This window comes from Ictidomys tridecemlineatus, chromosome 10 (genome assembly GCF_052094955.1).
Source record: "Ictidomys tridecemlineatus isolate mIctTri1 chromosome 10, mIctTri1.hap1, whole genome shotgun sequence".
NCBI classification, from domain to species: domain Eukaryota; kingdom Metazoa; phylum Chordata; class Mammalia; order Rodentia; family Sciuridae; genus Ictidomys; species Ictidomys tridecemlineatus.
In genome coordinates this window covers 110,120,900-110,146,961 of record NC_135486.1, presented here as the reverse complement: position 1 = coordinate 110,146,961, position 26,062 = coordinate 110,120,900, and the positions used below count along the sequence as shown (strand labels likewise).

Below are 26,062 nucleotides of genomic sequence, written 5' to 3'. Positions count from 1 at the left end.
GTAACATTAATCAGGCCTCAGGCTTTGACCTTGGGGCCCTGATTAAAGAAAAGACTGGCCATGTGCGGAGGGAATTGCAGGGCGGGAGAGGGTCCACAGCAGTTGAGACATAGGACTCCCCAGGGAACAAGCCCTTCAAGACCAGCCAGCCAGCCCCACCCAAGACTTACCACTCTTGTAGCGTTCCCGCTGTTCTATTTTGAGGGTCAGGTACAAAGTTCGGATGGGAAAGTATACGGCTTGGGGATACACTCGTCCAACCTGCTCAGAGATAAGAAATCATAAACTACATGCTGTGCTTTCTGAATAAAGATAATTTATACTAAAAATAACTGATGTCAAGTTGGAAATGGGTTTCTGATCTGCATTTGTTCCAAGGAAGCAAGTACTATGTCACCGATCTAATGCACACGGTGGCCATATTAAACAGCAGGTGAGATATCCTGTTCACCTTTTAAAGACCCAAAATAGCCAAGTGTGGTGGCACTTGCCTGTAATCCCAGCAGTTCAGGAGGCTGAGGTGGGAGGATCTTAAGTTCAAAGCCAGCCTCAGAAACTTAGCAAGGCTCTAAGCAACTCAGTGAGACTCTGTCTTTAAATAAAATACAAAACAGGGCTGGGAATGTGGCTCAGTGGTTAAGTGCCTCTGGGTTCAATCCTGGTATCAAATAGTTTTTATTCTGTGTAATTGCAGGAAGAAGGAGATCAAGAAATGTCTATTTAGGATGAGACCCATCAGCTTTAACAAACTGGAATTTTGTGGCCAAGCTGACATTATCATGAAGAAAACAGTAATGTTTGACTCTGCCACAGGCCAGGGGTGCCTGGCTAACGCCATTTTAAGAGATGTTCTGTGAGTGGCAGTATCAAACAGGTTGAGTCTGCATCCTGGCAGATAACTAACTAGAAGCAAAACGCTAGGACCCAGGAAGACAGCAACACCCTCGAGGAAAAAAGAAAGTCCTTTCTGGGCATACATGAATGATGTCCTCACATAAAGAGCAAGTAAAATGAGCATATACTCTGAAACATGCAACTGCTGTGCTATTCTTTCACAAAAAGTCCCTTAACACTTTGACAGTTATGAAAGAGCCATCTATGGGACCAGGGTCTGCCCAATTCCCAGCCTCACCCCCAGACAGCAAGAATTGTCCTCGCTTACAGGTGCAGCTTAACTGCACGAAGGAGGAGTATCACAAGCAAGTGCTACTTTCAAGGGAGCTCTGAAGGGCTCCTAGGACAGGACAGGAAATCGGATGCAAAATTCCAACCAGACTCTCATTTCACTATAATTCTCAGAGAAACACTAGCAATCTTGCTTAACTTGCATCCTATGTAGAACAATAGCCAAGCAAAAAATTTATAATTTTAATACTGTACTGTGTTATTAGCTATTTTTTTCAACCCTGATATGTTCTTCAGCAACTTTTAATTATGCGTTATATTAAGTGACATCTAAATGTTAAAATCTTATTGCCTCTTGGACTATCTTCAATACATTTGAGCATTCAAACATGCTTTATGGAAGGAAAGAATGTAAAATAAAGACAAAATTATTTTGTGAACACAAATAACTTCTGAAGCCCACCTGGCTGATGAGGTTCAAAAGCAGCTTGCCCTCAGAGCCAACCAGGCAGGTGAGGAGCTGCGGGATCCAGGCCAGCCACTGGATGGGTGGCACGCCGATGCAGTACTTGTCAACAGCATCTGCCAGGGTGTTTTTGTCATCGTCAAAGCTCAAAAGCCACAGCACCTAATGCAGAGGAAAGGGGCTTAGAGGTGAGCAACAATCAAGGCCCTCAATCAAATGACTTTTTTTTGGCCAACTTTTAAGATTCCACATTGTATAGCTTTACTGGACATGTGGAAAAATATGGAGGCCAATACTATGGCTAAATATACGCAAAAATCTTACAGTCACGTAAACCCACAATTTGAAGAGTTTATTTTTTCTTGACTTAGCTTTAATGACAATTACTAGCTGATCCAATTTCCTGGCTAGCAGTGACCAGTGACTACAAGGCCGTGACAGGCAGATGGTCAGGGTTTGCCAACCTGCTAATTCACCCACACGAGTAGATTTTTACTAAAGTCTCAGATCAACATCACCCTAGCTCTGGTAGGACAAAGGCTGGCAGCCTGGAATCCACAGGTGCCTTTCTTTTAGATATAAATAGTTATATCTCAGAGCAAGCAATCTCAGAGTTAGGTATTTAGGTGTTTGGGTGTCCATGCACATGTGCTGAGGTTCATTCTAAATGTTGATGTTAAATCAAGAAACTGTACATGCCCAATACCCCCCTGCACTCAGGGCTATGGTGGGCACTGTGTGAAGAGACCACCAGCAGTCAAAGGACACAAGCCTTGCAGCTGCTGGAGAAATGCTAACATCAGACAGGTGTCCAGGAGTTAAGCCCTAACTCCAGTGCTCTTCTGCAGAATGGGAGTCTCAGTCTCACAGAAAGCACTAGACTCTAGGTGAAGCTTTGTCATGCAGAAAGTCTTGGGGCCCTAAGGATGTCCAGGCCTCGATTTCCTTATTTTAAAATGGAACTGTGAAAGATACTTGAAGGAGATGGGAATTAGGAGTTAAGGCATGAAATCAATCCTCTCACATCCAGCATGAATCAGTGATTTAGAGCTAGATTTTGATCCAAACTGAAAGGCTACCAGATGGTCTTTGATCAAAGACAATTCCTTGGATCTCACCTTGGCCAGGTATTTCCTGGATTTGCTCTCATTCTGATGCCGGCAAGCGTGCAGGTAACAAGTAATGGCAGAAACCCCAAGGTGCAGCTGTCGCTCCTTCACAAAGATATTCTCCAGATAGTCACCCCACATGGCCCAGGCTTTCACCAGCACATCATGCATCTGCACGGCTGCAGAAAAGGCTTTGTTTGCTTCCTCAGACCTGTGAGGAGATGCAAAACCAAATCATAATTCACATTGTAAAATTAGCCTTTTTTTTTTTTTTTTTGTACCAGGGATTGAACCCAGAGGCACTGAACCACTAAGCCACATCCCCAGCCCTTTTTTGTATTTATTTAGAGACAGGGTCTCACTGAGTTGTTTAGGGCCTTGCTAAGCTGCCGAGGCTGACTTTGAACTCAGTGATCCTCCTGCCTCATCCCCGGAGCCACTGGGATTGTAGGTGTGAGCCACCACGCCTGACAAAATGAACCATTTTGAAGTGAATGTTTCAGTGTCATTTAACATACTCATGATGCTCTACAACGACTTTCTAGGCAGTCACTCTGAACTCCCCAAATCCAAGCCCCTGAGGACCACCAACCTACTATCTCCATTGATTTACGTACTCTGCATATTTCATAAAAATTAAATCATATATCCTATGATATTTTGAATCTAGCTTCTTTCATTTAGCATACTACTTCTAAGGTTCATCCATATTGGAGCACAGGTCAGAACTTCATTCCCTTCTTATAACTGAATAATATTCCACGGAGTATAAAGATGACACTTCCCTTATCAATCCTTTTGTGTTGTTTTCATGTTGTGCCTATTGGAACTAGTATTGCTATAAAAATTTCTGATCAAGTAACTGTTCCAATTCTTTTAGATAGATACCAAGGAACAGACTCACTGGATCATATGGTAACTTTTACTTTCTTGTGAACAGTCAAATAGTTTTCCATAGCAAAGACACCATTTTTATATCCCACCAGAGATGAACAAGATATACAAGGAAAACTATAGGCCCATCTCCTTTATGACTATAAATGCAAACACCGCCAACAAAAAACTGGCAAACCAGTTCCGGCAGCATATGAAAAGGATTATACACCGTGACCATGGGGGATTTACCCAGCAATACATGGATAGTTCGGCATTAAAAAAAAAAAAATATCAGTGTGATACACATTAACAGAATGAAAGAGAAAAACACGATCACCTCAGTACTCTTGGAATAAAAGGAACAACTTTAACCTGGTAAAGGGCATAGACGAAATACCCAAAGCCCACACTACTTAACAGTGAAAGACCAAAAGCCTGAACCCAAGATAGACAAAGAGACAAGGGTCTCATCATTCTAACTCAACACTGTACTTAAGATTCTAGTCAGGACAATTAGTTAAGAAAGTAAATGCCTTTGGACTAAAAAAAAAAAAAAAGTAAAAACTAGCTTTATTTGCAGATGACATGGTTTTTTTTTCTTCATGAAATTGCTTTTTTGTGCATCAAAAATATAAGAAAGTCAAAAGACAATAGACACATTGGAAAAATTATGCGAATCACATAAGATTATTTTCTCTTTTTTTGGTACCAGGGATTGAACTCAGCCACAAAGCCACATCCCCAGTTCTATTTGATATTTTATTTAGAGACAGGTCTCACTGAGTTAGTTGCTCAGCACCTCACTTTTGCTGAGGCTGGCTTTGAACTTGTGTCCCCTGCCTCCGCCTGCCAAGCCGCTGGGATCACAGCTGTGCACCACTGTGTGCAGCCTCTTTTTCTCCTTTTAATTAGAGTGTGATATTTATATAATGCTCTGACAAAATCATACATGCATGGAACTTGACCCACTCCATCTCAGTTCCCATTCCTCCCCGCTCTTTCCTTTGTCCCCTAACCCCTCCTCCACTGCACTATTCCTCCCCTCCCTCATCCCTTGTCTCTCCTTGAATGTTGCCTTACACACACACAGAAAGGTGAGATTCCCTGTGGCATGTCTATGTGTGCACTTGACGTGCCTTTGTGATTTCATTGAGCATTTCCTTCTTCTTCCTGTCCCCTCCTCCTTCTCCTCCACTGATCTTCACCGTATCTGATCTTCCCCTACTTCTTTTCCTTATTTTGCTCTAGCTTTCACAGATGAGAGAAAACATTCAACCCTTGATTTTCTGAGTCTGGCTTATTTCACTCAGCATGAGGTTCTCCATTTCCATCCGGTTACTGGCAAATGCTATAATTTTATTCTTCTTTATACTGAGTAAAATTCCATTGTGGTGTGTTCTTATATTCAGAACCCCCCCCACACACACACACATATCTCCCTCTCTCTCTCTCTCTCTCTCTCTCTCACACACACACACACACAACAGCTAATAAATTCAGCCCAGTTGAAAAATAGAAAATCAATAGCTAAAATCAACTGTATTTCTACACATTAGTAACAAACAATCTGAAAATGAAATTAAGACAACAACTCATGAGCCAGGTGCAGTGTCACATGTCTGTAATCCCAGAGGCTTGAGAGGGTGAGGCAGAAGGATCTCGAGTTCAAAGCCAGACTCAGCAAAAGTAAGGCTACTAAGCAATTCAGTGAGACTCTATCTCTAAATAAAAATATAAAATAGAGCTGAGGATATGGCTCAGTAGCTGAGTACCCCTCAGTTCAATTCCCGGAACAAAAAAAAAAAAGAAAAGAAAAGAAAAGAAAGAAACTCATAAAAGGATCCAATGAAATAAAAATATTTAGGAATAAATTCAACATAAGAATTGCAAGGTTTGGGCTGGGGGATATAGCTCAGTAGTTAAGAGTGCTTGCCTAGCATGTGTGAAAGCCTGTGTTCTATTCCCATCATTGTCTCCCCCACACTGCCCCCCCCCAAAAAAAGGGTACAAAACTTATACACTGAAAACTATAAAACTTGTGCACTAAAAACTATGTTTGAGATGGTTTGTTTTATATTTGAATAAAATTAAAGATGACCTAAATTACTAGAAAGACAACTGTGTTCATGAACTGGAAAACTTAATATTGTGAAGATGGTAAAATATGCCCCCCCCCCAAAACTGATCTAGAGTCAATGCAATTTCATTCACAATCCCACCTCCTTTTTCCTGCCACAGAAATGGTCAGACTAAAATAATCTAAAATTCACATGAAAGTATAAGGGACCCCAAATAATAGATCAACAGAATAGAAATGACAGTCCAGAAACAACAACCCACACATGTCTGGTCAACTGATTTGACAAGAGTGCCAAGGCAATTCAATGGAGGAAGAATAGACTTCTCAAGAGATGCCACCAGGACAATAGGACGGTCACATGCAAAATGAATCTGGAACCCTACCTCACACCACATACAAAAATTACTCAGAATGGACAAAAGATTGAAGTGTAAGAGTCGAATCTATAAAACTCTTAGAATAAAATCTAGGAGTAAATGAGTGTGACCTTGTATTAGACCATAGTTTCTTAGGTGACACCAAAAATTGGGCAGCATGAGAAATAAAGTTATAAAGTGGACTTGACTGTCACAATTAAAATCTTTGTGATTAAAGGACACTATCAAAAAAGTGAAAAGGCAATCCACAGAATGTGAGAAATACTAATATATCTAAAGGAAATTTGTATCCAGACATATCATGAATTACAATTCAACTATATCATTAGTCATTATGGAAATGCAAGTCAAAACCACAATATGATGTAACTTACACTCATTAAGATGGCTATAATCGGCTAAAAGATAAGAAAACAACAATTGCTAGTGAGGCTGTGGAGAAACTGGGAACCTCAAACATCATGATGGGAATGTAAAATGGTACAGATAGCCATTGGGAAAAGCTGGTATTTTCTCAAGAGGATAAATGTAATACCACATGTGATCCAGCAATTCCACTCCTAGACTTATACCCAAGAGAAATGAAAACATGCTCACACGAAGCCTTGTATGTGAAGCAGCATTATTCATAATAGCAAAAAGAAACAACCCAATTTCCATCTATTGTTTAATGGGTAAAGAAAAAAAATATGGAAAAATGATGGAATTATTCAGCCATGAAAAGAAATGGGTACTAATGCATGATTCAACACTGAAAAAAGCCACAAAAGGTCATATGTTGTATGAAATGTTCAGAACAAGCAAATCCATGGGGACAGAAACAGGTGTCAAGGGAGATGGAGAAGGGGGGCGCGGGTAACAGCTAATACACATGGGATTTCTTCTGGGGATGACAGAGTGTTCTATAATTCACTCTTGGGGATAATTGTACAACATCATGAATATACTAAAACTCACAGACTGTACACTTTCAGATACTGAGTATTTTGTCTTGTAAATGTAAGACATCATTTAAAAAAATGACAAAACTCTTTATGATGACAAAATTGCTTCCTTATTTTAAAATAAGCTAAAAATGCAACCCATATACACTGAAAATGTGGAAGTGGGCGTGAGAGTTTACACATAGCAATCAGCAGCATCTTGTAATGATACCTCATTTGCATAGTATTTACAAAATTTCATTTGATGTTTATTTCCTTCTTCTGCCAGGAGCCAGATAGTGAATTGTTTGGACTTTGCAGACCATACAATTTCCACAACATACTTAATTCTGCAGCCACAGGGTGAAAGCAGTTATAGAATGGTCAGTGGGTATGGAAGTGCTCCTATACAACTTAATTTCCAAAACCTGTCTATTGTATGGATTTGGCTTACTGGCCATTACTGAATGACTTCTGCTGTAAATCAAGAATCATTCCCATGAAAGGAGCCAATTCTGTTCTAACCTGGCAGGCTAAGTAAGTATCAAAATGACCCCCTGTTATCAGCAGTTCTGTGATCAGCAGCTCATCTTTAATAAACTTTTTAGTTCTGCACATTGAACGGGCTTATCAATCTGCTGCAATTTACTATCTGTGCAGAGGTATACCACCCCCTAAAAACTCATACCAAAAACTGTCATGAAATCAGATCAACTTCTAGTTTGCATTTCCCACTGGCATTAAGTTGTAAATATTTGCTTTGGAGGGCTTTCCTATTACCCTATTCCAATATAAGATACATACTTGTTGATCTGAGCCAAGAACATTCCCTTCAGTGCATAAAATTCAGCTGTCATCTCTTTTGTGAAGTATTTTAAGTTTGTAGATTCAATAACTTCAAGGCCCTATTGTAAAAAAGAAAACGAAACAAGTTGAAAAGCTCTTGAAATTCTAGATAATATAAAAATGTCATGAAAGTATTTATCCAGGTAATAAGTCTTAAAAGCCATTGACAAGAGTGGATTGAGAATGGAATTGTCTACCGAGAATATTTTGATTGATAAGTAGTATTTACACTGACTCACGAAAAGCCAAACTTAGACATTTAAGGGTATTCTTCTCAACATAGTCAAAAATCTAACTCATGCCCTTATAGTAGTTCATAATTCTATAGTTTTTTTTTTCTTCCCTTAAACACACTAAGCATACGACATAATCAAGAATGTAAATGTAACTCAAATACTCAAGTGTTTTTCCTTCAATTTCTTGTTTTGTAAGGATTGTCTCCCACTATTAAGGCTATTTGTAAACTCTAATCCTTCTCCTTATTATCTGACCCAGGAGCCCTCACCTGAACCTCCTCGACGGGAGGGACAGTATCCCTTGGAACCCTACCTGCATGCACTCATTTTTGCCCATCACTCCTGCCAGCTGAAGATAGCATTTAACTTGCTGTCGAATCTTCTGGAAGCAATCCACAATAGGAACAGTGGGAATAGTATGAATACGACTTAATATGTCCAGTGCTACGTTGACCAGTCCTTGTTTTCGAGCAATTTTTCCATATTGGATGATTGCTGAAGCTGACGCGTGAACCCCAAGCATAGCATTATTTGAACTTGGATCATGCTGGGAACTATTTTCGTATGCAGTTACAATAGCTAAAGAGCAAAGAAAGGAATTATCAGTCCCTGTCAAACATTTTTTCAAAGTATTCCACAATAAGGCTTAAATAAAAAATGAAAACACACAAACATGGTTATGAAAACAAGAAGCTCTGTGATAAACCCTTGTTGCATTTCCTTGTATCACAAGTAAGTCATGAAAGGTGCTACAGAGTGAGTGTTGCTGTGTTAGATAACAAATCATGAAATCACAAAGTTTGTCCTAAAAACAGGTGGGTGGCAGGTTTGGGTGGTAAGCTGGGGACTAGGAGAACCAGATGGCTCAACAGAGCCAGCCGAGAGCAGCTGTTCCTGGCAGGGGCACTGAGACAGAGTGCCATCACTGAAGCACGGTGCCCCTGCTTGCCCCGCTGGTGCAACAGGCAGCGTCCAGCAGCAATTCTCTTCTAACTAGAAAAATGGAACAGGTAGGAAAAGACAAACAACAAAAAAAGTCCCACCATCCTTCCTACCTTCATCTACCCTCACCATTACCACCACTACCTGTCTTACCCATTCCAAAACAGAAAATCTGGAAAAGGGAAAAAAACCAAACAAAACAAAGACATGAAACCAGCACAGCGGGGCATCTGGAAAATTACATGATGAATGCATGCCGGACCAGGTCGGTTTACCCTGGTAATGGTGCTGCCTCCACATGAAGATGCTGCTCCAGTGGGACAAGTCGTCAGACACGATGGGCAGCCGGTTCCTCCAGGTCTTCACCACGGTCTTCATGTCGTGCAGGCTGTTGTTCCTCCCGAGGTTGGTTGGCTGCAAACCTGCATTGATCTGTGCAGCCTCCTGAAGCTCAATGATTTGCTGGGCTGCCTAACACGACCAAAATAAGACATTCCTCAGTAAGCACTCCTAACAACCAAGGAGAAAACCAAACCACTGAGTCAATCAAGAGTCTGACCACCGGGAACACCTCCTGACACCATCACCAAGGGAAGCACCTCACACAGGCACCAGAGATTCCACACTCAATTTAGTCTTCATCCAAACATTGACCTGCTTAAGACTCCCCATGATAGGAGATTGGGAGAACGGAGGTGCAGATAAGACGCCTTGCTGTCGAGGGGTCCCTAAACCTCTCTTCCACTTTTCAATGCCCTTTGGCTGCCCACTTCATTTGGCTCTATCTACCAATGCAGAGCAATCCCACCTCCCCTGCCTGCAGGCCCTTCTTCACCAACTTCGGATTCAAATCCCCAGAGATCTAAAACATGGTTCCTAAGATCTCTCTAGGCAGAAAAGTACAAGTTTGCCACATCCCTTCAAAGTCTATCCAGTTTTCCATCCTAAACCTCAGGAGTGTTGCTAGCCCCAAACTTTTGAGGCCCTCCCCTTATCTGTACCACTCTGGCCACAATTCTGAGCCCATCCAAACATACCCATCAAATTCCATCTCCACCGCCCCCTTCCCTCTTCTCTTATGGTCTACATGGATTTCTCCTTCCCCAAATCTCATTACTAGTCTTTGTACTGGGATTGAACCAAGGGGGACTTTCCCACTGAGCTATATCCCTTGACCTTTTACTTTTTTTATTTAGAGACATCCCTCAGATGAGAGGCTCCTTTGAGGAAGAATCTATTAGTTTTGCGGATCTCTCACAGCATGTAGTTCAGTATTCTGAATCTTGTTTGCTCTTTTCAAAACTGTCTTGAAGAACTTGTGCTTTTTATCTACATTTCAAGTTTAGTTCAGAACATTCAGATTTCCAGAACCTTCCTTAAGTTCTGCCTTGCTACAATAAAGAATCAAAGCTTACTAAAACATAGGTCAATAGGCTGTTTTATAAAAGCTTTACTAAGATGTAGTTAAAATACCATTAAGTTCACCCTTTAAAGTATGCAATTCATTATTTTGTAGCATATTCCCAGGGTTGTACAAACATCACCATTAGCTAATGAGAGAACATTAACATCACTCTCCAAAGAAACTCTATATCCATTAGCATTCTCCATTCTCCCTCCCCAGCCCCTCAAATCACAATTTACTTTCTATCTCTATAGATCTGCCTATTCTGGGTATTTCATATAAGTGGAATCATACAATATGTCTGGTTTCTGCACTTAGCATAATGCTTTCAAGGTTCGCCCATGCTGTAACTTATCAGTACTTCATTCCTTCTGATAGCTGGATTATTTAATTATATGGATGTACCACATTTGGGCTATCATGAATGCTTCAATCAACAATCCTGGGCAATATTTGTGGTCATGCTTTTATTTCTCTTAGATATACACCTATGAGTAGAAGTGCAGGATTATAAGGTAACTCCATGTTTAATACCTTGAGCTGGCAGACTGTTTGCAAAAAAGTCACAATATTTACAGTACCACCAGCACTGTAAGGATTCCAATTTCTCCACATTCTCATCAATGTGTTGTTCTTTTAATTCTATTCAACCTAGTAGGTATGAAATGGTATCTTGTTTTAATTTGCATTTCCAAGGCTTAATGGTTATTTGTATATGTTCTTTGGGGAAATGATCATTCAAATCTGTTGCCATTTTAAAACTGGGTTATCTTTTATTGTTGATTTTATAAGAGTTCTTTATATATTCTGGATAAAATTTCCTTATTAGGGCTAAAATCTACATTTTCTCCCATTCTGCATAAGTTTTATTTTTTACTTTTTACTTTGATGTTGTCTATTGAAGCGAAAGTTTAAATTTACTCCTAAATATTTCATTCCTTTTGACCTTATTATAAATGGAATTGGTTTATTAATTCCATCAGATTTGGGTAAATTTTTGGCCACTATTTTTTCAAATATTCTTTCTGCCCTTTTCTTTCAATCTACTTTTGGGATATGTTGGTATACCTGAGGGGTCCCCAGGTCCCTGGGCTCTGTTCATTCACCTCATTGTTCTTGCTTTGTTTCTGTGACTATATAATGTTAACTAACCTATTTTCAAGTTTGCTGATCCTTGTCTCCGCTTACTGAAAGCTGCTCTGAAGCCCTTCTAGTGAATTTTTTCATTTCAATATAACTTTTAAGCTCTGCAATGATTATTTGGTTCCCTTTAAAAAAATAATTTCTGTTTTCTAATATTCTCTATTTGGTGAGGCATCATTCTTGTATTGTCTTTACGTACAATTTCCTTAGTTTTTGAACATGATTAAAAGAATTGGTTTAAAGTTAATGTCTGTTAAGCTCAACATCTGGGTTTTCTTTAAAGACAATTTATACTGATTGCTTTTCTTTCTTGAATATGGGACATATTTTCTTTTCATGTCTAAATTATTTTTTAAAATTGGACATTCTGAATATTATAATATGCCAGTTCTGGAAATTATGTCTTTCCTCCGAGGTTTTTTCCTTTTTTTCCCCGTTATTATTGTTGCTATTTGTTAAATAACTTTTCTAAACTAATTTTATAAAATCTAAATTATTTGAAGACTATAACCACTGAAGTCTCTACTCAGTTAACTTAATGGTCAGCTAATGTTAAACAGAAATTCAATACCTGAACCAGAATGTCACATAGCCTGTGCTGTGGGGCTGTGTGTGCCTGTTGGCGCATGCCATCAATACTCAGCTAGGGAGCCTACAACTCTGCCTTAGCTTTCACTTCCTGCTTGTGCACAGGAAGGTGAGAAACAAGAGGTGAACACTCAGGGACTCCGCTGTGCATGGCCCTCAAGATTCTCAGGAAAAGGTAGAACTTTTAAGATATTCTTTATTGATACCTTACCTTTACCTGTTCTAGTCTCTCTTGTGTGTCAGCTAATAATGCTGCTTCAGGCAGCTTTGGTGTTAAACAACTGCTGCTAATTATTTCTGACAAATGCATGTGGAAATGACTTTTCCCTAAGTCAAGTCAAATAAGAGACAAAACCTATGAGTAGGGCTTGCTAGAAAGCTTCAATGCTGGTCAAACAGTTCTAATTCTCTGGGACCAGGATGTTTGGGGGTTTATAAATCTGTTCTGCTCTCCATAATTGGTTCCTGGGCCAAAAACTGGGTTTTGATATCAACTGCAGGATTTGGAAAAGGGAAAATAGGAAGAGGAAAACTAAAATGGTATACAGCTTGCTATTCTTTCTGAAATAAATTTTTTCTTTAATAAGTAATGCTCCTTGGGTTGCTGCAAATCTTTTGCTTAATGTTTGATCCAGGAAAACTGGTGTTTCCAGTATGCCAATGGAATAGGCCATCATCTGAAATCTCTAGCAAAACTCTGGGGTCCACAAATCAGCATGAAAGATAGTCCTGAATAAGAGCACCAAGACCGTTTCTTTGGAGATTTTCTTTTCATAGAGTAGGAAAGGGTGGAGGGGTCCCACTACAAGCCATAATTCCAAATATGTATTTTAAAACAGTGTAAAACACCATAAAGTTTTTTTAAAAACTTAGTAATTGCTTTTAATATTTGAATGTTTGGAAAAAAGGTATGTACATCGTTTAACTTTTTTTAAGGAAATATTTCTCTCTCGTTTCTTCATTTTCCTTTTCTCAAGTTCTATAGAAATTTACCTTTAAACAAAGAGTAGTAAAAAGGACCCAAGTAGATATTTCTCAAAAAAAGCTATATAAGTGGCCAACAAATATATGAAAAAAAAGTGCTCATCATCATTAATCATCAGGAAAATACAAATCAAGACCACAGTGGGTTATTACCTCACACTTATTAGAATGGCTATGATCTAAAAGTTGATAACAAGTGTTGGTGAGAATGCTGAGAAAAGGAAAGCCTTATGCATTGTTGATGGTGCTCATATAAATTAATATAGTCATTACAGGAAAAAAAATGGAGGTTCTGTGGAATCTAAAAGCAGGATTACCATATGATCCAGCAATCCCACTGCAGGATATTCAGCTACAGGACTGAAATCAATGTCAATGACACATCTGCCCTCTCATGTTGACTGCAGCATTATTCATGACAGCCACTGCATGTAAATACCACATTTTCTTTAGTCATCTTTTGATAGACATTTAGGTTGATTCCCTATCTTGGATATTGTAAAAAATGCTGATTTTATGACTTTACTTACAAGCAGAATCCAAAAAAGTCAAATTCATAGAAAATAGAGCAGTGGTTATCAGAAGCTGGGAGAGGAGATGGGAGAGGTTGATCAAAGGGTAGAAAATTTTAGTTGGAAATTTTGTCAGGAAAAATAAGCTGCACTGAACTATTGCACAAAAGGGCAACTATGATAAATAATAATGAATTATAAAAAGTTTTACCAGACACCATAAGTATGTGAGGTAATGGATTTGTTAACTGATACAATCAATCACTTCCACACTGTTAACATACCAAAACATCACACCCATAAATATAAAATATATACAATTATTATTGGTCATTTAAAAAAAAAATCTAGTAGCTGGGTGTGGTGGTGCACACCTGTAGTCCCAGCTACTCACAAGGCTGAAGCAGGAAGATCACAACTTTCAGGTCAACCTCGGCAACTCAGTGAGACCCTGTCTCAAAACAAACAATTAAAGGGGCTGGAGATGCAGCTCAGTAGTAGCTCATCCCTGGGTTTAATCTCCAGTACAGCAAAAAAGAAATTTTTTTAAATCAAAATGATGAAAAAGATGAAGTGCTGTTAAATGGCTTCCTTTTAAAAGGAAGTTTTCTTTTAGATTTCTTCATTAGGTTGGTTAGCAGTGCTACTGCAGGTAGGAACCATCTGGAAAAAGGAAGTCACATTTATCCATAACCAAACTAATTTACAAATGCTTAGGTTATTGATCATAAGCTAAGCAGTAAAAAAGAAATAAAACTGCTTTTAATTATACCTACATTATACTTGAGTCAGGATTATGTCTGAAATTCTGTACTTATACTTCATGCTTTAAATATATATAAACTGCATAATAATTCCTATTTATTCATAATCAGCTTATTCAAAAATGATACTTGTATGTATCTGCACAATTAATAGCTTATAAGTGCAAGCTTTTCCTCTGTTTTTATACAAAAATAACTTTTTCCTAACAGCTATACAAACAGGCGACACACTTCTGCACTTTTATAGGAAAGTCTACTCTTAATAAGAAACTTTAAGATATTTTAATGATCTAGATTAAAAGTACTAAATATTTGCAAAATCAATATTACTTTAGGGTACAGTTTCAAAAAGCAAAAACATCAAAATAAACAATTATTTCACTAACTTTCTGACCCACTGTGATGAAGACAGGAAAATATGCTATGGCTTTTATAGCCATAAGTTGCTTTTATAAGCAACTACACTACTATGGTATGAATATGGTTTGTTCCCCCGCAAAACTCATGTTGGAAATTTAATCCCCAATGTGAGGTATCAAGAGGGCAAAAATTCAAACTACTACAGCACTGTGGGGTAGGGTCTTTGGGAGGAGACTGGGATTAGAAAGGGTCATCAGGTGGAACCCCATAAGTGAATACAGGTGCACACTTGCACACTATAATCATCTGATGACCCACACCACATCAGGACTCTGCCAGTAAGAACCCCATCAAAATATGTGGTCCCTCAATATTGGACATCCAGAAATATGAACCAAAATAAACCTCATTTCTTTATTACCTCCCAGGGTGGTGTTGTGTTTTCAGTAACAGAAAGCAGACCAATCTACACATTATGATAAAAATCAATGTATCAGATAAGTTTCAAAACTCCTCTTTTAAGAGAAATAAAAGTGAGACCCTGTGGAATTACTGCTGTAACATCAGCCTCATTTCACTTGGGTGGTAATACAGTAACACCAGTAGCCGCTCTGTGCCAGGCACCAGGGGACAAAGGATGGCAAAGGCCCGGCGATGCACACACTCTGTTTGTGTGTGTGTGTGTGTGTTATGCAGGGGACACCCTGAGATTTGAGAAGCTGAACGGTTGCTGGTGTGGCGCAGATGACACACAGAGTGTCAGGAAGAGAGTCAGGCATGGCCACTGAACAGCAGTTATGAGTCTCAAGTTGGGATCTTTGGGGGCCTAACAGTCGTATCACACCCATGATGGTACAAGGGGGCACCAAAGAAAATTTCTAAAGTAAAAAATAAAAAATCATCACACTCATTTGTGAGAACATCTTCAGTTACTAGGACCTTAGCTCCTCCAGAAATTCCCAAATGAGAAGCAGTATTTCCCACCCTCCTCGAGTTTTTGAACCTAAGGATGAGTTTAAGTGGAAAACAAGAAGAAGAGAAGGAGCTTCCTCTGCCATCAGCTCAGGCTTCAGCTTGGGCCTAGATGCCCTGCTATGGTGGCCCTGAAGCCGTGCACAGAGGGCAGCACTCATTGCACTCACCTGCAGAAGGGGCGTGTGCACGTGGGATACCACGTGGGGCAGCCGCCGCCACTCACGAATGGCTAAGCTGCTGGCCATTTCCACCAGGCGCTCAATGAAGCTGAGCTGCTGCTCCTCGGGGTGGCAGATGGCCAGGTACCCTCGATACATGTTGACTTTCCAAGCCATCTCTTTTGGGCAACTTACTTCTACCTATAGTTAAAGAAATTACAGAGACAGTGATGGGTAGTCTTCTCCTAAATATAAAGAAACAGGAAAAAGCTCACTTTCTTGTGGCCAATTATGCAAAGTAATAAACAGAAATTTGCCTATAAGAAAAACTATAATTTCTTTACAGAAGTCATTCATTTAAACTACCTTTCTGGATACTCTCCTTTCCTGAATTCCAATGAGTGGCCAGTCTCTCTAGCCATAAAAGTATACCACAGAAGCTTCCTAGTAGGAAAAAAGGAGCTATATTCTGTATAGCTTCTCCCATTGTCCACTAAATTTTTCAGAATAAAGTTAATTTAGTTTAAAAAAAAAAAAGTGAACCCAATCAAGTTCATGACTCAATCTCAGATAACACTACACATTTATAAATTCCATCATACACAACAGATTTTGAATAGGAGACCATTTCACTCAATTGCCTGATGGACAACAGCAAACACACCCCGTCCTGGGCTGGCTCAGCTCACCGTCAGTCAGTTCTAGTGTTTCTGCCAACACCATCCAATCTGTTCTTTCAGTCTCTGTCCCGAGATCGAGGACTCCACATCTGACACTCATAACAGAATAATGAACTAATATTTAGTTCATAATTTCATTCAAATTCAGGGGGAAAAATCCAAGAGGAATATTTCTTTCCCAAGAGCTATATCTTTCATTTGCCAAATCACCCAGCTCAGACTATTTAAAGAGAAACCTCCAGGAGGCATAAGCATGTCCAGTGAAGGAAGCCCAGTGGCCTAGTCCTCTCTGACATCACAGCCAGAGGGATGGGAGGACAGCTCACCTGCACCAGCGCCTCCTTCATGGCAGTCCAGTTGGACACCCTCCATGCACACTCCAAGACAAGGTAGGGGTTTATGTGGCCTTTGGACTGGCCATACTCGGTCAAGGCTTCCCACTGGTTCAGTTCCTTGGAACACCTAAAGGACAGGAGTGTGAAAGCCGAGCTCAGTCACCAGAGCACTGGTGCGTTGCAAAGACAGGACAGAATTTTCAGTAGCATATTTTCACTACAAAAGAAATGCAGCACCATGTGGGACAGACTGCTGCAGGATGTCCGGCAGCTCTACAGGGTGAACTCCCTATCTACGGTCACCAAGAACGACAACCATGCTGCCAAGAGCCCAGAGCCAGGGACACAAGAGGCAGGAGTAATTAATTGTTTTTCCATTAGCCCATTTAATTACTCAAGATTTTATACACTGTTCTTGGATTTTGGTTTTATTAAAAACACTCATTATAAGGAACTCTCAGATTTTTTCCCTTTTTTTTGTTTAACCAGCCCTTGACCATACCAAATCCTGCGTTCAGCTTACCGAATCCAGTGGTCTTCCCAGAGCTGGTACTCAGGGAAAATGGCAGGGGATGCGTTACTCCTCTCATGTTCTTTTTTGGCCTTATCCATTGCCTTTTCATAGGATTCTTGTGCCTAAAAGGCCAATAATGCTTTTTTTTTTTACCAGTGTTTAACACCAAGATCATGTGATGTCATGCCCCCAACTCACTATTCAGATAGAACAGGAGTCAGCAGGAGAGGAAGCAGGTAGGGTGGTCCCTGCACAGAAGGGAGGGGAGGCCATCCACGCCTGGAACTAAGTCTCTGACCTTTAGTAACTGCAGCCACAAGGCAGTGCCTGCACTTTTGAGTTTCTGTGCCTTGGTGTCCTATACAGCACTCAGATTGTGATCATGCCCCTTGCCACAGGACAAACCTCAGGACTGAAATTTTAGCACTAAAAGCAATCCATCTTCTAGCAGATAAAAAACACCCATATCAGCATCAGGACTGTGCTTTATGGTTATGTCACCTGGGCACAGGGGCCATGGCTCATCATCCCAGCTACTTGAGAGGATGAGGCAGGAGGATCAAAAGCTTGAGGCCAGCCTCAACAACTTAGTGACACTTGTCTCAAAATAAAATAAAAAGGTCTAGGGATGTAGCTCAGTGGTGGAGCAACTCTGGGTGCAATCCCCAAAACCAAAGCAGTAAGATAAAACAAAATGTGTGTCATATATGTAGGTTCCTCTCGAGACTTTAATTGAAAGACTTCTATGTACAAGATTTGAATACTTCAAATAAAACAGTAAACTTCTTGTTCTAATGGGAATTCTAACTTGAGAACCCCTAAAAATGACCTCTTTGCAATCACGCATCCAGACATTTCATCCAACAGTAACTACCTGTTCAAAGAATCCGTGCTGCTCATAAGCAATGGCAGTTGCTGTCTCTGAATATTTGCAACGCTTCTGCCATAGACCAGCCCACATATCTTCCTCTTGTAGCAGAGAATAAAGTTCGGCAAGAGAGTCCAATATCTCCTGAAAGCAGATCACAGTTTCTAAGTGCTCGTGACAAAACTTTTTTCCAATAAAGGGACTTCATGGTACTCAAAGTCTCTTGGGAGATGTACTTACTGAAAGCCTGACATCACTGACAAGAATTAACAAAGCAAGGCAGGTCCTTACCTGCTGAGGCGGCGTTATGCTCTCTTGCTCATAGAACTCCGTAGTCTGCTTTGGCTTAATCTGCAGGCTCAGACCCTTTTCAAAGGCCTGGTGCTCCAGCATCAGTGTGGACCGGAACCAGAGGTTGTGGGTCTTCCCCAGGTACTTCAGAACACAGGGTCTGATGGGGATCGGGGGGACGCACTGGGACATGGCTTCCACGAAGCAGTTCAACGCGCTGGGCTGACAGTCCCGCTGTACCTGGTGACTGCCACTGCACAGGAATGGGCTTATCTCACCTGCAAGGGCCTGGAACCCAAGCACATGCCATTTTAGATCTTTGTTTAAAAAACTGGCAAGTCCTTTTCTTTCTCTCAAGGCACCTAGGAATGAAAAGCTAGCAATTTCCTCATTCTCTAAAATTTAAAAGACTGTATTCTTTCATGAATGCTTATCAAGAACTAAAACTATACTTTTCCAAAACAGGATTTTAAAAAATATACTCACATGCTGCTGTCTATCAGAGAGGATTTTCCACAATCTGGGAAAAAGTTGGACCCAGGTCTTCTCTGCCAGTGTTGTAGAAATGTGGCATAATTGTACAAAGGCACTGAGCAGTGCTCCGGTCTGGGGACAGAAAAGAACAAGCTTAGATGGCTGTGGTCCAGGATTTCTGCATCTGTGCTCAGAAGACACCAGTCATGCCAAAACAACTAGTATGTCAGTTTCCATGTGGTACCTATCACCACAGAAGGCCTCTGGGTTTGGGGACATGGACAGACAGTCCTTTCTGGCAGTGGTATCAGAACAGGGGACTATAAAGGTGACTAACCTATGATGAGAGTGTCATTTACATATGTAAGGATGCTCTGCTCCCTGCTCTATCCAACATAAGACCAAGCATTTTATGCTCATCTTAGACAACAATGGTGTCAGACACAAGTTTGAGGATTGATTTAATGCAGAAATTCAGGATCAGTAAAAAAAAAAAAATTTACATAAAAATTATTTATGGTACATAATTTGTGGTTTTTCTTTACATAGGTCCTGAAATGAATGTGACGTGGGGTAGGGGGCCTTGACAGCTTCCTTTATTACATGAAAACGATCATGCCCATGGAATGTGGAAGCCAGACTTTTTTATTTGGGTAAATCTCAAAATGAAGATACATTTGGGGTCCCTGACCTCACAGAGGAAACTTGATTTACCATATTAACTAGTTCTTCTTTCTTTCTTTTTCTTTTCTTTTCTTTTTTTTTTTTTTTTTTGGTACCAGGGATTGAACCCAGGGGCACTTAACCATGGAGCCACATTTTTTTGTTTTAATTTTATTTTGAGACAGGGTCTTGCTAAGTTTCTTAGAACTTCAAAGTTGCTGAGGCTGGCTTTGAACTTATGATCCTCCTGCCTCAACAACTCAAGTTGCTGGGATTACAGACATGCACCACCATGCCTGGCTATTCTTCCATAGCACACGGAAATAATTCAACACTATGCCATCAAATACTCTTAGTAATTCTTTTTACCATTTCTTCCAAGGAAGAGTAGCAGAGAAATTACCTCTTTTTTTTGTCCCCCATAAGATACTATAACTCCTTTCTCAAATATTTATATTAGATATCTGTTTTGGAGTCTCATTGCACTATAAAAGTTTCAGTTGAGATAGGGAAGAAAATTAAAATGTATACTGCAATGAGATAACCCTGATTTAGGTTTCAAAATATTCAGGAGGGAAAAATAACTTCCCTCCTAAACTCACATACAGACCTTCACTTCACGAAGCGTATCAAGAAATTTGTCATGTCTGTTGGTTAACATGTGCAGCTGGTTTCCAATGTCCTTTTCAGAAAGTTCTTTGGTTTTGGGTGTGCTGGTCTGATCCCCAGGAGCTAGCTCAATATCTATTTCTACATCCTAAAAAACAAAAAAGCCAAAAAGCCAAAGAATTAAAAAGGAACAAACACAATGCCTAGCCACACTTTTTTTTTTTTTAAAGAGAGAGAGAGAGACAGAAAGAGAGAATTTTTAATATTTATTTTAGTTTTCGGTGAACACAATATCTTTGTTTGTATGTGGTGCTGAGGATCGAACCCGGGCCGCACGCATGCCAGGAGAGCACACTACCGCTTGAGCCACATCCCCAGCCCAACACACTTTAGGCAAGTAAAATTTGTACTAGTTTCCTAGAAATTTGCAAGTACGGCTAAGAATCCCTAATCAGAAATTCTAAAATCTAAAGTGCTCCAAAATTCAAAAAATTTTTTAGCACAAAGTTTGGGATTTTGAAGCATGTAAGATTTTAGAATTTTGGATTTAAGGATGCACAACGATGGTGAAGTTTATTTAACTATTTCAACATCTCCAAATCTCCAAAATCTGAAACACTTCTGTCCCAAGCTCTTCAGATAAAGAATACTAGATTTACACTTAAATAATCTTAAATTTTGAAATAAACAAAATCCAGATTAACAAGTCCTTTTCTTTCTCTCAAGGCATCTAGGAATGAAATAGCTAGCAATTTCCTCATTTGCTAAAATTTAAAATAACTATGAAAAATCACCATTTTGCTTTCATATTTAGGTTACAGAAGGCAAAATAAAATAGTACAAACTTCAAAAAGTAAAAGAGTCATGACCCATCATTTCTCAAAATGCACTTTTTTTTTTTTTTTTTTTGGTGGTGGTGGTACTGTCGATTGAACCCAGGGCCTTGTGCATGCGAGGCAAGCACTCTACCAACTGAGCTACATCCGTCCCCTGGTGCAATGTTTTCTATGACTCGGTTCCAAACAGGAATGAACCTTATTTCTGTGGGAAGTTTCTGGAAACACTCAATCATCAAACTATTCCTACAAATCAATAGATCAACAATTTGATATATGCCCTTGAGAACACAGAATCCATAACAATTTATTTCACACAGAAGATTGTAGTAAAGAAAGAGAAAACCACCAAGATCTCGTGTTTAGCAGCAGTGCAGAAAATTTTAAATTCTTCTTTGTTAATATAGGATATCTCCTCCTTTCATTGGGGGAGGGGGAAGAAACTCCTCCTTTTAGAGCATGGAAAGTCAGTGCTCAACCCTTCACTGCTGAGTGACTATCTTCTAAGACTCCACACAGACTGAGCTTCCAAAAGCCAACAACCTGAAGGAAGCAGCATCTAAAACTCCTGCCTGCAGCCAGGCATGGTGGCACACACCTGCAAGCCCAGAAATTCCAGAAGCAGAGGCAGGAAGATGGCCAAGTTTGAGGGTGGCCTCAGTAACTTAGCAAGACCCTGTCTTAAAAATAAAAAATAAAAAGAGCTGAGGGTGTAGTTCAGTGATAAAATGCTCCTGGGTTCAATCCCTGGTACAAAAAAAAGTCTGATGTCATGACAGCCCCTCCCCCAGGGAGGATCAAAAGCCATCAAGACTAAAGCATCTGCCTTGGTGGAGAGATTCCTGGGGAGCCAAAGGCTCCACACTGCCCATCCTGAGACTAAGTTAAGCAGAGACCCGGAAGGTTCTTAGCAGGTGTCTGGTGAGACCAGTTAGAGGAGGGTTCCTTTATGGCAGGTACCACTCCCCCAAGTACAGCTTTATAGTGCAACACACTGCTGACATGGGGAAAGAAGTCGCAACAGTGAAACATTCTGTCCTAAGCAGTATAACAGCTCATGAAAAAGTGATCTATCCCAAAATGAATGGCAATACAAGATGCTTCTCAATTTTAATCTAACTGAATGTAGTCAGGCGCCGTATTTGGAGCTTTGGGGTGGAAAACTTTTAATATACTGCTCTCTCCATTATCAAATTCCCCAGTAGGATTAGGAATTCTGTCTGTGGAATCCAGAGCCTCACCTCCTCTTTGGACTCGCTGTTCTCTCGCTCCCGAGGCTCCTGCTTGACATGCGTGACCATGGCGAAGGCGGCGCGGTCATGGCTGTCAGCCAGGTTGATGACGTTGGTTATGGATGGAAGCATAGCTCCCTGGCAGCTAGTCCCAATGGGAGTGCTCTTCTCACACACCGCCAGGAGGAGCTGGAGGGGTTTGTGAAAAAGAAGATCAGCCTAAAGTAGACACATGGTTAATACCTGGTCATCTCAACAGGTGCATGTGGTTAGTGGGGGGCTAAATCAGCAGGTCCAGGGTGGCTCAGCACCCTTCCCCCTTTTCCACACTAGACGGATTCCATCTTCTTCCAGACATAGAAACCAGAAGCCCTGTGCTTCACTGTCTGCTTTTTGTTCTCTCTCACTGCCCATATCCCAACCACAAGCCCTGCCAATGTCATCTACTACAGGATAGAATCTCCTAACTCATCTCTAGACCCACTCTTTCAAGTCCATCTCCTTCCACTCCCCTGGGATCACTGTAATCCCACCAGGGCCATGCGCAAGACCTCTGCGATGGGACTCCTTACTTGCTTCTGTACTCAAACCACGTCCCACCTGCTCTTGGCACTTCCAAGACTGTTCTCCACACAGCACCACCTCATGCTCTTCACCACAGGATGTCTGCTTAAGCTGCACAGGACCAAACCACTCTTGCAAACTGCAAATTAACTGAGCAGTTTATTTGAGTACCAGAGTACCACTGGGTACTCAGAGGACCTGGACATTCATCTGCTTCAGAGATAGCAGCAAAATCCTCATGAAGCTGAAGTGTCAAAGGCAAAAAGAAGCCTGGCCAAATGCCCACTGGATAATGCAGCCAAAGAATAGGCAGATTGACAGAGAGCAGAGGGTGCCAGAGTGGCAGGGAGTTTTCTTGAGATCTGCATCACATGGTGAATGCAGCTAAGAATAGAGTATTATATATTTCAAAGTTGTTGAGTGTGCAAATTTCAAATTTTCTCACCACAGAAAATGTTGCTCCTTAAAAGTGATGGATTTTACTTTGCATTGTATGCAGAAATTATGACATCATCCTGTCCTCCACACGTGCAATTATGAATTTATCAATTTATAATTTTTATTAAAAGGACCAATAAAAGTGGAAAGACTAAGAAAGGTCAAGTTGACTAGAGACGAAGGGGGAGGGAGTGAGGGGTAGGATGGGGCTGGAAAAGGAGGCAACAGCACAGTCACTTGGGGCACATGAGAACTAACCTGGAGGCTGGGTTTTATGTCAAGTACAAAATTGTTAAGAACAATTTTACAGCAACAGAGGAAACAGAGGAGGGGTAGGGGGTGAGGAAACTGACTGCAGCATGGCCTTGAACTGGTACCTCCAGGGACAGATCAGTCGTGGGGAAGGCTCAGGGATCCTGGCTGAGCCTTCCTCTAATCAATTCTTGTGTACCTGTCCACAACGTCTTATTCATCTTTGCATTTTTATTACCAGGCCCAGTGCCTGGTCCCTACTCAGCAGTTGACAGATCTCCAGAATGAAGGAGGGGCAAAGCAAGAAACTTTGCTCACTGTGTTGCCATTAGCAAAATTCCAAATCCATGCTGCATTTGGCAGTGATAAAACTTCCTTTCAACCAAAGAGAATCCAATGCCATAATTCCTTTCCTTTGTATTAGAGAGAACCTAATGACCTCTGTTTCAGTTGTATTAAATGGTTTCATTCATTCTAGGTATGCAGACGAGGACTGGTTACCTGCTATAGGAGATTCAAGTTGCTGGTGCCTTAAGTTGATGAATAAGCCTGAGAGAGGAGGACAGCTGACTCCCATGACCAACAAACAGGAAGTCTCGCTGTGATCCTGCTAAAGCACCACGAATGTCTTGACTTGCCTGCCACTGCAATCAATGCCAATCCTGCTCTAGATCTGGACTTCATACACTGACCATTCAACACCCGACTGCTCCTACTACCCAACTCCTTGTGCTAAAGACTCAGAACCAAAGGGGCTATCAGGCTGCTCATTCCTTCCTAACTGCAGAATGAGGAGGGCTGACAATCACAACACATGGCTAAATTCTCAAGGCATAGAGAAACATTTATATTTACAAATGTATAAAATGTTTATATTTGAAGAAAAAGAAATCTTTGTCTACAAATTAAGAACTATTATTCACTTTGTGTGTGTTTGTGTGTGGTGGAATCCATGGGCACCATACCACTGATGTATATCCCCAGTGTTATCTCTACTTGTTAAAACTGTTTGAGACAGGACCTACCTAAGTAGTCCCGGTTGACCCCAAACTTGCAATCCTCCTGCCTCAGCTTCCTGAGCTGCTGGGATTACAGATGTGTGCCAATGTGCCCAGTAATTCGACTTTTTGATAAAGGGTTTAAATCTACCAAAAAAGTTTTAGATGAACACTCAACCTTCAATCCTTGTTACTTCCTAGAAATTAACAGCAGGTTCAGGTTGGAGATGTCCAGTTCACCTGGGCATACGTGATCATTGGCTTATGCACCCTACCAGAAAACCCATGACCACCTCCCATTTACAGATGCTGACTCCAGTCTAACCTACCTCGATACACTGCTTGATCCAAAAGTGGTTCCCCATAGCTTCCCAATTCTGGGAACAGGTCACGTACAGAAGACGCTCATAGACCCGGCGTTTCATGGAGTTATCAAAAACCTCAAAAAACTTTGCTCTGATGAGTGGCTGGGCACAGCGCAACCCCGAGAGAAAGGCGGGCTCCAGCTTCGCAGTCAGTTCGCTGCCAGACAGGGCCTCGTCCCTGCAACCAAAGAGGTCACATCAAGATGGAAAAGCAGGCAGATGGGGATGGCGCAAACCACGAGCAAGCGCACAGAGTACGGTGGACACCAGTTTTCTGAAATGCCACTATGACGGCTAAGGGGGTGCCACCAATTGTGACATGCTTAAGCAGCATTCTGCAAAAGGCTTGTTAGTAAAGCCAAAATATGTTGCGTGATTTAGTATTTAAGTGAATATCTTAAATTACACTGTTTGATCGGAGAACACATTACAGACCAATATATGCAATATTTGATTAGTTGCTATAATTACCTGTAGACATAGTTAACAAGATCTAGAAACTGTGCATTTAACTCAAGGTCTTCTGGGAAACGCTTTTCCACATAGGTCATCATTTTCACAAGCAAAATGGACTTCTCCCGGAGTGTGGGTGTCTGTACAAAATTGTTTTTTTTAAAAGAAAAGGCCAATTAATTCTATTTGAGAAAACACATATTTTAAGAGTACTTCTGCCACCTGTTTCACTGCTTTTTAAGTTTCTACAATTTTACCATCTATTAAAAGATAAGGCTATTTCTAAACAGAAAAATCTAACATGACTTCAGTTATCTCTGGGAGCTTAAAAAAGAAATGCCAATATGATTTCCATGGAGGCTACAACTCACTTAAGAGAAAGCAACTAAATTAGACGGCAAATCAGGAAGTTAGCAAACCCTCACTAAGTGAAAAAAAATTTTCCCCTTATTATTACTATTATTTTCTGGCTTCCCTCCACCCTAGAAAACGGCAATAAATAAAGTTCACTGAATGTCTTAACAGGAGAACAGCCACAGCAAATATTAAGCAATATGTTAGTTCCAATTTTCTACTTGACATACATTGAGTGAACTGAGTTAACTTCATCCCAATCAAGCA

General features: G+C 40.6%; 1 protein-coding gene across 16 annotated transcripts in view; it reads right to left on the bottom strand.

The window, feature by feature from the left end:
* Positions 1-26,062, bottom strand: part of Trrap (transformation/transcription domain associated protein) — a 114,247-nt gene that overhangs the window by 17,058 nt on the left and 71,127 nt on the right. For 11 of the 16 annotated variants that reach the window (XM_040278121.2, XM_040278130.2, XM_040278129.2 and 8 more), the window contains 16 exons: positions 25,460-25,581; positions 24,953-25,166; positions 22,381-22,560; positions 20,305-20,451; positions 19,044-19,163; positions 18,558-18,845; positions 18,273-18,410; positions 17,408-17,520; positions 16,876-17,011; positions 15,879-16,070; positions 9,223-9,451; positions 8,352-8,617; positions 7,761-7,861; positions 2,710-2,911; positions 1,589-1,753; positions 171-261 (listed from right to left, as the gene is read on the bottom strand). In XM_040278121.2, the coding sequence (XP_040134055.1) occupies positions 171-261; positions 1,589-1,753; positions 2,710-2,911; positions 7,761-7,861; positions 8,352-8,617; positions 9,223-9,451; positions 15,879-16,070; positions 16,876-17,011; positions 17,408-17,520; positions 18,273-18,410; positions 18,558-18,845; positions 19,044-19,163; positions 20,305-20,451; positions 22,381-22,560; positions 24,953-25,166; positions 25,460-25,581 (2,704 nt within the window). The remainder of the gene's footprint in view (positions 1-170; positions 262-1,588; positions 1,754-2,709; positions 2,912-7,760; positions 7,862-8,351; positions 8,618-9,222; positions 9,452-15,878; positions 16,071-16,875; positions 17,012-17,407; positions 17,521-18,272; positions 18,411-18,557; positions 18,846-19,043; positions 19,164-20,304; positions 20,452-22,380; positions 22,561-24,952; positions 25,167-25,459; positions 25,582-26,062) is intronic. The other 5 variants (XM_040278127.2, XM_078023720.1, XM_021719751.3 and 2 more) reach the window with 1 other exon arrangement.